Source organism: Neltuma alba, unplaced genomic scaffold, assembly GCF_004799145.2.
Source record: "Neltuma alba isolate B1F8T4 unplaced genomic scaffold, ASM479914v2 tig00010682_pilon, whole genome shotgun sequence".
Taxonomy (NCBI): Eukaryota; Viridiplantae; Streptophyta; class Magnoliopsida; order Fabales; family Fabaceae; genus Neltuma; species Neltuma alba.
Window position 1 is genome coordinate 1 of NW_021635523.1, and position 11,851 is coordinate 11,851.

The following is an 11,851-nucleotide window of genomic DNA, read 5'->3' on the forward strand; positions in this document are numbered from 1 at the left end:
ACCTCCCCCGCCGAAGTCTGTTTTTTGAGAAATCAGCCCCATCACTTCAAAGCACTACCGTCAAAGGTGCTGGCAACAAGGTGAAGTTTGTGGAACCTCTGAGCCATGGGCAGAATCAGCTTCTTGCCTCTTCCTCCCTCCTTATAGCAGTCCTCTTCTTTCAGCCACAAATGCCATCGATTCCCTCCTCCTCCAACTTCAAACTCCTTTCCTCCCTTATGTAGAAGTAATCGAGGAGAGGAACTGTTAAAACCCCTTGCCGCCATCCTAAATCCTACCCAAATCGGGGACAAACTAAAGAGGAAGACCAAAAACCACCCAAAGGCTGTGGTGAAACCCTCTCCCGTACAGAGAGAAAATAACCCACCCCAAGAGTGAGAGAATGGCTAATGAATTCTTTTTTTTGGGGCTGGGGGGACCCACTTAGGTTTTGTTTGGTTGGAGGGTTTTTAAAAGGGAGGGAAGGGATAAGTGTGTTTTGGTTGGGAAAAATAGACGGAAGGGGAGGAAAGAAATTTGTCTTTTACTGCTCTTCTCCCCTCCTCATGCTCCCCTCCAAATTTGGAGTTTTTTGGAAGGAAGAGAAATATTATATCTAACATTAACCAAATTACCTATACTAACTTTTCAATATTCCAAGTTTATCTATCTTATTAAAAATCTTTTTTTCACTTCTTTCTCTTTTTAACCACTAATAATATTTGATAATTATAATATTATAATATATACATATCATATATATTAGTATATAAATATCATTACATGTGTGTATTGTAATTATATTCATAGCGTCTGTATTATAATCTTAGATAACATGCATATATATTAATATATATATCATAACGTGCATGTTATAATTATATAAATATACATATCATATATATATTAATACATATATCTATAAATTAATGAGATAGAATATTAAATTTTTTTATCATATTTTCTAATTTTTTTAGTTTTATTATTTTTTTTTATCACATGTAAGTGAGATAATTGGTTTTTTTAAAATTAATAAATTAAGAAATAATAATTTTAACATAAATATTGTAATAAAAAAATAAATCAGTCTAAATATAGAGACAAGGACATATTTGTCGATTTATAATTACCTCCCCTCCCCTCCTCTTATGAACCAAACAATAAATCTCCCCTCCCCTCCCTCCAACCAAACAAAACTATAACCTCCCTTCCCTTCCCTTCTCCTTCCTCTAATTAACATCTTCTCCCCTCCTTTCTGTCGAACCAAACAAATTACTCAAAGCAAGGAAAAGCAAGTTCAGGAAAAAACAAGGTCAGGTCATACAACTACAGGCCAACTTATGAATTTAGGAATTATCCATAAATCAAAACATAAAAAATAATCGTAGTCTATGCGCTCCTCCTCCTGCTCTTGAGATTTCTGCGGAATTTGAGAAACTCTTTTCTGCTATAATTTTTGAGGAACTGAATCACGTTTTGTTTGGATCTAATCATTAATAAAAACTTTCGAAAAATTTTATCCCGCATTATGAATATTGCTGCATCACTTTCCAACTTGGAACACAGCTTGAGTTGGGCCAATTTTTCGAATGCAAGACCAACTGATACAAGCGAATAACTGTTGACCCAGATTTTCTTCTTCTTTGGAGTCATTCTGACTTGGGACTCAGGAAGCAGACAACTTATTTGACAAAAGGGGGGGAGAGGTTAAAAAAAAACTATCACAAATTATTCAAAAAAACCAAACAAACAAATTTGAAACCAGATACAACAAATTTGAAAACAAAACCTCATCGCAAACAAAGTGTTTATGTTCTTCATCCTCTACAGGAAGCAGAGGCCAACTCCAATTGCTCTTCTTCAGGTATGACATTAATAAAAGTATGCTGCCATCATGAAGCAACCCATCAAGAAAAAGTATTGGTTTGATTTGATGAGAAATAAAAGAACTATCGTGTCATTTATTTAATTATTTAATATTTTAAAAAATGAACAAAAATATTTACACATGCTGTTTTTGTAGCGTTTAACGGGTCTTACATATATCTTACTATTTAATATGTAGGTTTAGGGACTTTAGGATTAAACTGAAAATAAGTGCTAGGAAAGAAGGAGAAGAAGGTTTACCGGCCAGATAAGGCGACCCTTAGCGAGCTGCAGAGATCCAGTGACTAGAGATCAGAGCACACCGCACGAACTCGGGCGACGAGACCATGAAGTCACCCCTTGGTAGGAATCGGACCGAGAGAAAAATGAAAAGGGAGGGAAGAGAAGTAATGTAGAAGGGTAGGCAAGGGCCGGCAAGGCAAATGATTTGGTTAGGTTAAAAACGCAAAGTGAAGACTGAAGAGGAATAAAGAGAGACGGGACTGGCTTCTACATTTTTATCCCTCTGCTGCTATGATACAGCACTGTCTGCAACATTCAAAAGGAAGAAAGTGTATTGACCGGCCGGTTCAGGCCGGTCATGTCTGGTCCCGTTGATCACCCCTTGACTCGCCCTGTCTCGGAATAACTCAAGAAGACAATTTTATTTCCAGAATTTCTAAAGGGGAAAACCATACTTCTAGTCCTTAAAGTTTGAGTCAACTTTAGTTTTAGTCCCTACAGTTTATTTCTTTGAGTAGCAGTCCTTGTAGTTTTGCTCTACTAAACAGTTAGTCCTTCCATGAGATGATATGGCAAATGGAGCTAACATGGCCACTAACACCATTATTATATGCTGATATGGAAGGATAGAGTTGTTAATGAATCATCATTTTATACATGTTTATTTTTTATTGTTTAGTCTTTCAATAGACAATTTATGCTTCATAGGAATTGGTTCTCTAATTCTTGATGTATGATGATTAAATTGTTATTTAATTATTTTTTGTGTATGTGGCTAGTGAATCTTATTTTTAATTGTTGCAGAATTTTTAAGAGCATTTTGAAGATCAATTTTGTAAATTTATTTGGCAAGAATTTAGAGTTAAAATATAATATCCAATGGCCAAGATTGATGTTTGAAGACTAGTTGAGAAAATCATTTTATCTTCCAATTATTACTTGGGCTTTTAGTGAAGGTAATTTTGTATTAAGGAAATATAACCCTTATTCTTCATTCCACTTTATTTTTGAGTGGATGCTATATTTTAAACTCTATCATTCATGCAGTGTATGAAAATCAGATTGGATAGGCCGGTTTAGATTGGAGATCGGCCAATGATTCTTCAATTTTAAAAGAAACTCACTCAAGAAAACATTTTTGGTTATGATTAAATGACAGTGGAATGGCCACTTGTTCGGTCTAATTTATCTCCTGAACCAGGAGGAAAAAAAAATTGAACTGGTGCGCCCTGGCAATAACTCATATGACCCCATGGGCTGGGCAAAATGAAGATGGAAGATATGGGGAATGGTGTTTAAAAGGGTAAGATTTATAATTGTGGGACCCATCCACTATCTTACACCCATTTTTTCCTTTCTCTCGAATCAAATCGACTTAAAAATTTTCCTTCTTCATTGATCTGATGCTTGGGCTCTCAAAAATTGGCTTGATCTTAGCCCAAATAAATTTTGGGCTTAGGATAGGGAAATTAATTGTCTAATTCTGTCCTTGCTTGTTATAGAAAATGAATTAGGCCAGCAAAGATGTGAGATTATTTAGTGTGTCATGAAATTAATCAAGCCTATATACCATAAACAAGGCCTGGTGAGACGAATGATACAGTGATCAAGCACATGCCCCAAGGTGTGCTTTGAATGACTTTGGCACAAGTGTGCATGTAATGAGAAAGATGATCTTCAAGAAATGCTAAATACAACTGAAGAGGATCTTTATAATTGTCCTCAACTATTTATAATATGATTTTTTTTTTGTTCACTACCTATAACTTGTTTAATCAAATTGTTGCAAAATATTATAGGGGATATTGGATTTTGAGTGTTATCAATCCTATGGCATATGGGGTTCCCTCAATTTATTACATGGATCCCCTAGTGTATGGCCAATCATAGGACTACCCAAACATGTTGAGGTTACTTAATAGGTAAGTGCACGTATGCCTGCTTGCATGTACATATTTAGGTGATTTAAGGATAAAAAATGAATTTTTATTTCATTTTGTTGGTGTATTGGATGACTATCAAGATTATATAGCATTGATACATTCTAAGGCAGCTAGCCTTGCAAAAAACTACAATTACTCAAATGTTGAAAATAAACTATTTGCATTTGTAAAATTGATATAATTCTTTGATGATATAATTTTTTTTGTAATGACCTTTCAACTTAACAATAGCAACTGTGAGGATTATATCATGAGATTTTTAAGGATGTTGCTACTCGTAATTAATATTTTGTTCTTGACCTTGTATGCAACGTTACTTTTGTTTTATATTGTTTTTTAAATTTAATTTGAGTGTCCAATATATATTTTTATTGATTTTAATGTGTTGTGTTAATTATTTTGCATTATTATGATGACACATATTGTAGAGAGTACAATACAACCAAATAGTGATGAAGTCACTGAAGAGTGGTGCACATTTGTGTTGAACAATGCACTAATAAGTAGGTTGATTCTTTTTGTTTGTTTTTTTTTTTTTGTGTGGGAAAGGACAAAATGTAGGTTGATTCTTTCACTACTTAACCCTCTTTATTTTGTCAAAACAAGTTAGAGTATAGAACCAAATTGTATGTAGTTCCTTCAATACTGGCCGCTTTTAATTTATTATAGAATTGTAATAGATTTTAACTTCATTGACAAGTGTTGTAAATCTACAATGAGTAGTCAACATATATGGTACAAGTTAATTGTGATGCTATTTTGGTGTTGATTGTTTGTAAATATTTTTTTTGGATTTTATTGGTGATAGGAAAAAGTTACACATAAAAGTGTTGTAAATTAGGTTTTCATGAAATTATATATTCAAGGCCCAAAAAATATTTTTTAAAAAGAAAAAGCTTCAACCTATAGCACTTCTCAAGGAAAGCATAACAGCTAAGGCTTGATTTAGGGAAATAAAAAATCCACGAGAAAGTGTGACAAATGATGAATCAATTTTTTTTTTTTTTTATTAAATGTCAGCTATAGTGCTTCCTATTGTTTTTTCACTGAAAGACAATTTTATTCCAACTAAATAAAAAGATTACATATATAAGACAATTTTTTTTTTTTACTTAGCTATAGGGCTACCCTACATCTTCCCTATGGAAGTAGTCCAACTAATATACTTCTTATGCTTTTAATATAGGATCTAATTGTTGGTCCTATATATAAGCCTCACTTATTATATTTATCAATTTTTTTTTCTAAATTATCCTTATTGATACTCCTTCAACTATAATTAAATAGGAGAGAGAGGAAGGATATTAAGAAAGATGATTATAGTATTTTATAGGAAAAACATGTCATATATCTTATAACTAACTAATTTACCTAACTTTCTTACTATATTAAATTAGTTAAATATGTCTCATATTAAGTACTAGAAGAATAATTTTCAATTCCGCATAAGCTATGCACTACTCAAAGCACTATCTATTACTTAAACGTGGCATCAGAGTAGGTAAACACTACCAATTGAAAAATTTAAACTCTATTGCTGCCCTTTTCTGCAGCAGTGCAAGCCAATAAATCTCACATACATGTCCACAATTTTAACACGTTGGCATTACTCAAGGCTTTTATCATAAATTCAAAGTTCATTTTAGGAAAAAATGTAGGTTAATGTCGAATATTATAATGTCGCTTCTTGACTAATAGATTTTGATATTGACCATTAATATTGACTATAGGTTAAAAAGAATTTTTATCTCAAAAGTATTTCAAGAGAAGTAATTAATATTCTAAAGTTCAATAATATGAAGCAATTATCACCCTTTTTTATTGAAACAAGTCGCATCATATTTAAGAGTGTCATGTGGTTTATCGACTAGATATTCCTCGTTAAAAACAGCCAATAAGTCTATATATATACAATCAATTATTAGTAGAGTCACAATTTATACAGGTATTTGTTAGTAAAAACAAAGCTAGTTAATCTCATCACTAGCCAGGATAGACATATAACCGATCACAACATCGTTGGCTAATAGCTAGTATGTGATGACAGAGCTTTTTTTTTTTTTTTTTTTTTTTAATTTGCAAATCTTTAGTTGGCAAGCCAAATGACACCCATTTGGCTTTTTAATCAGTAAGGACCTAGCTAGTAAGTCGAGATAAACATACACATAACTTATAACAACATTACTAATAAATTTTTAGTTTGGGTTGATACACTTTACAGATGAATGCCTAATTGGCAAAACATACAATACTTTAAACACAATGTGCCCAGTTGCTCCACCTTATTGAATATTTTTGGAGTTAATATAATTTTTGGTTTCTCAAGTTTATCCTTATTTTGATTTTATTTCCTCATATTTCAAATCACAGGTTTTCGTCCCTCAAGTTTCTTTCTGTCCAAAATGTTAGTTCTTATAATTTAATAAAAAATTAGGCTATTTTTTCTCTTAAAGAATCAAAACTTATGATTTGAAATTTAAAGGACTAAAACCAAAATGAGTACAAATTTAAGAAACCAAATATTGTATTAACTCTTATTTTTACGAGAATAATTTAGGAGAAAAATGCTCTTTAAACTAAAGTCAATATGGAGTTAACAACCGACAACAATGATCTCTTAGTCTCATGAGGACATCATAATGATTTTGACATTTAAAAGTTAACATTGATCTAATGAATCTCAGCGCTCCTCATGAAATAGTTAAAAGGATACCTTTAACCCCAAGCATCTTCACAATGTTAACACATAATCATGGTTGCACAGTGAGATCACGATGTAGTTGGTGTTATAAGCAAGTTATTATATATGGAAATTATATGTGCGTATAAAAAATAACAAGAAGAACTAACTAGGCTTTGAACAATTACAATTCCAATAGTTTTGATCATGATCATGAACTCTTTTTCGCAGTAGATGCTTCTAAACCCTCGTAGTCTTTATGCGAGAATCTTTGAGAAGACTCACAGAATTCGTATCTGTTTTCTAAGGCTTCACCTAAGCCTTCTAAGAAGAGACTTCACAATTTTAGTAAAGTTCTTAATAGCCAAACTAGTTTAATATCTTTAAAAGGATATAAGTTAATATATAGTATTTGATCTTTTACTAAAATCACAATGTCAATCACATGCAAGGTATTATCAATTATCTCTCAATTATCCAAAATATTAATTTCAATTATCTTAAATCTAAATTTTAAATTTCCTATTTTAAGGAAGGTTTTATTCCTTGGAATTCATGGGTAGATAATTTCAATATAGGGAAGAGATTGTATTGTCTTCCATAATATGAAAGGAAGTCTTTGCAATTTGGCATTTGACAGATAAATTGGATTAATCTAAAAAGGTAGAAATTGCGATACAAAATTAGATTGGAAAAGGTAATTCAAAAATGTTAAAGTGAGTCTTGATCATATATATAGATCTACTCAATTTGCAAAACCGATTGATAATTACCAAAAAAAAAAAAAAGATAACACATGATTATTTTGCTTAAAACAAAACAAAAGTAACTTCTATCATTCCTAAACTTGAGGAGGCATTATGTAATCTCTCTTAAAGAACACAAAATCTTGAAAGCCTTTATAACACTATACTATTCTTAAGCTGCTGCACAGGTTGGCGCCGTTCCTGTAACTGTTGGTTTGACATTGAGACATTTAGCAGTTACTTCAGCTCCATTGAATGCGAGATTAATGTTATTCAGCTGAACATTCTCACACGGTACTCCGCTACTACAGATAAGAACTACTCCATCTTGAGTTTGAGAAGTGCCTTGAATGTTTGTGAAACTCACATTGCTTATCTTTATCTTTGATGGAGACTAATCAACACACAAAAAAAGATGATGAAAAAAAAATTACCAGAAGCCACTAATTAATATGAAGAAAAGAAATGACAATGAACAGTTTCAATTACATACCGATTTGTCGCATTGATTTGATGGGCAATATTCCTGGTCTATGATCACAGGGTTTTGGACATTATTCATAATAATATCTTCAAAATGCATATCGGTCACAGTAATAGCCCCCGGAGTGCCAGGCCAGGTCTTGATCCTTACACCATTCATTGTGTTAGATATTGTACAATTTTTGACATTGACATTTGAAACGGGGGCTTCATTATCATATCTACCAAGGCTACCAACACTAATACCATGACCAGGTCCACAAGTCACATTTACCACAGTTATGTTTGAGTTACCATCACCTAACGAGACACAGTCATCTCCAGTAGCTATATTGGTATTTGCAACAGTCACTCCGTTTGATCTTCCAATGTGAATTCCATCAGTGTTTGGGCTATCTCCAGGTGCGCTGATATTAAACCCATCAAAGTTGATATTATTGCATGAAAGAACATTGACATGGAAGTTTTTGCTATCTTTTGATGTCACACCTCTGATATAAGAATTGTTGAGGAAGTTGAAACCAAAGTTCTGTTCAAATCATATGAAACTCTTTTGTTATCAAATTTTGATATTAAAAAAAAAGGAGAGAATTAGTAATATGATTTTTATATGATTATCTGACTAGGTAGCTTTGAGCACTGTCAAGAATAATATAATTTCAGATGAATAGGGAGCATTTGTTTTGATCTTATTTACCATGGTAGGCCAATTGCATTTTGGATTTTTTGCACAATCATTTGCTTTCCAAGCAGCTGGACCTTGGCCGTCAAAAGTTCCAGTGCCAGATAATGTGAAGCCATTCACATATCCTATTCTAACCCATTGGTCTGCACCTTTTAGAGAAGCAGGATTTGCTGGTGCTTGAATTACACCGTCAACCTGTAACTCAATTGAAGGAGCTGTGCATGGTCCTTTAATATCCATTGCATTCATCGTGTAAGTGCCTGGACCAACAATTACTTTGCTAGGCTCGGTGGCTGTACAAGCATCAGTCCATGCTTTTGCGAGTGCCTTCAATAAGAAATACAAAACATGTTAATAATGAACCAAGAAACATTAAGATTTCTTGAGTTGTAAACATAAGAACTATGATTTTTTGGTCTGCTTCCTATGAGTAAGTTAGGGCAAACAAGGGAATTACATCTGTGATATCTCCATTAGGATTTCCACCATAGCTAGCTATATTGCAGTCTTTTGCTTGAGTTTTAATGAAATTACTAATGAATAAGAACATAGCACACATTGTAATACTCAATGTCTTGTCCATTATGAGCAATTCGTTTTGTATATTTCTTTGTTGTGAATGTAGTTTGTGATTATCAAAACCGATTTGGTATATTACTATTTATAATCACAAAACACAGTGTTATAAATAGAAAAAAAATGCTAAAACTAATTAGAAACCATTAATTTACCAAAACACTTGGAAAGAAGATGTCTATTCACGCTACGAATGCCAAAAACTATAGGGGTCAATAGAAATTGCGATTTTCATTTAGTGTCTCATCAATAAATTTGATTTCTATTTATGAAAGCCCCCAAAAAAGCTACTTTCTATTTTTGCAGTCAACGATGTGGAAAAGATAAAAAAAGAATACTTGTTCTTCTCCCCTTATTAATTACATTATACCCACCTCTTGAAATCCAAATAAATAAATAAAATATATCCTCAACCATAGCTGGATCATGCACAAGAGATTCCATGCCCTATAAGCTAGGTTGGGACCTTGTGGAAGAAAAATACCTTCACTAAAAATGTTGAATTTTGGTGGCAAAAAGTATGCATTATGTGGCAACACTACTGATAAGTGCATATTTTATAGTTAAATAGGTGTAAATTTTAGAACATATTAGAATAAATTTATAAAACCAATAGGGGTTGGGTCCAGGGGAAGGGGCTAGTCCTTCACAATGTGACGAATCAAAGTTTGAATCCCTGTTGGGAGAGGTGCCCACATTTAGTGCCTAACAGTGTCTCAAATAAGATTGCCTCCAATAGGAAGATACCTATACTTTAGCAAAAAAAAAAAAATTTATAAATATTTCATACTTATTTAATCTATTTTTTATATTTGTTCGCAAATTTAATTTTAAGGATAAAAGGACATCTCTTCACAAAATCTCCTCATATTTTTTTAATTTTGCAGATAATATTAAATAAAATAAAGAAAAAATAACACTGAAGTCCCATAGAACACAAAATACTGTAAAACAAAAATCCCTTAAAACTTGATAATTATTGAGGAGTCCCAAAATGACCTAATGGCATTAATGAAAAAAAGTGAGTAGACACGATTGCCACCACTAATGAAGACACAAATAACGTTGTAAATTAGATTAAATAAAATAAATAGGAAAAGGCATTGAGGTCCGATGGAATACAAAATAATGCGAAAAGGTCTCTTTAAACTTGGTAATTACAGAGGAGTCCCAAGATTGCATTAATGAAAAAAGTGAGTAGACACTATTGCCCCTACTAGTGAAGACGCAAAAAACGTTGAAAAGCGAGAGCCAGAACTGATTTGCGTCTTCTTCCTTGGCCCCTTCATAACCGGGGGGGGGGGGGGGAAGCTTGATACCAAAAGGAAGCAAAGTGGAAGAGCATCTTCTCCAACATTATGAGTGAAGTCGAAGCACATTTCATCTTCATTGTCGACTGATTTCATAGTTCGAAATTTTCTTTTCTCTCCTCTCCAAGAACACTGTGGTTTGGGTGTGTGGGTATGTTGTAAATCGTTTCACCCATTAGCTGTTACAAAGCTGGTTTGTTATAAACAAGGTAAGCAATGCAAAGCTTGTACATTTGGTAAAGCTGAACGTGGTCCATACCGGCTGAGGAAGGCATTAGCATGTGGTTTGGTCTGTCTTGGTCTTCAGGTTGGTCATCCTAGCCCTAAGACCACTTCAGCCCGGTGAATAGTCCGTTGTTCATCAGGTTGGGTAGACTAGATTGGACTGGATCGAGTTAGTGGTCTAACTTGTCTAGTCTTGTGCTTATATTTTTGATGGCTTAAGACTTTTTAATATAACTAATCAGCTTCAATATGTTGCATACAAAATCCCAAATTGTACCAACAGAGGTTGGGTCTAGCAGAAAGAGCTAGTCCCTTACAACATGACGAATCAAGGTTTGAATTCCAACTGGGAGAGATGCCCACATTTAGTACCCGACAGTGTCTCGAATAGGATTGCCTCCAATAGGAGGATATCTATGCTTTAGCGCAAAAAAATTAAAAAACCCAAATTGTCCTAAACATATTATCATCATGACTAAGTTCCAAATAAGAAAAACTTGAAAACAACCTGCAGATTAAAATAGTGTAGTTAAAATTAGTCTAAACGATACAAAAAAAAAAAAAACTCAAATGTGGGTGCCAAAGTCCATAACCTGATATCAAACGACACATTCTCAAAATATTCTGATTTGTCCATCATAAACTGATAACAAATGCCTTAGCTAATAACCAAACCAAAATGCATAATGTAAACACTCTATTTTGTCCAGGCCCACTAAATAATAAACAAAAACATTAAAAAATAAAATAAAAAGAATAATAAAAAAAATCCTCTTTGATTCTTTCTTGGAGACTAAGTTCAAAAATCTCTAAAAAAAAAAGGAAAATCATGCAAGAATATCTTTCCCACTATAATTGATAATAAAAAGATAATATGTGGTTAATTGTTGACTAATTTCTAAATTAGAGAATATGGGGTGGGCACATTAAAAAGAAAAATCAGAAAATAAAAATCAAAATGTATCATTTAAGATAATTGGCTTCTCAATTTGGAAATATCCTTTTGAGTCATAATTGAGAGAAAATAAAAAAACAAAAATTAAAAAAATTTGAAAAACCCTAGTTGTAGTCTATAAATAAGATAGTAAGCGTTGGAGGGAAGGAGACGATCCTTC

The 11,851-nt window shown here is 32.9% G+C and overlaps 1 protein-coding gene across 1 annotated transcript; it reads right to left on the minus strand.

Annotated features, from left to right (window-relative positions):
- Positions 1-7,629: 7,629 nt before the first annotated feature.
- LOC114758234 (polygalacturonase-like) lies at positions 7,630-9,208 on the minus strand. Its single transcript, XM_028947271.1, has 4 exons — positions 9,083-9,208; positions 8,638-8,952; positions 7,951-8,469; positions 7,630-7,851 (listed from the first exon to the last, which is right to left on the minus strand). The coding sequence occupies exons 1-4, from the start codon at positions 9,206-9,208 to the stop codon at positions 7,630-7,632; spliced, it is 1,182 nt and encodes a 393-aa protein (XP_028803104.1).
- Between the last annotated feature and the right edge of the window lie 2,643 nt (positions 9,209-11,851).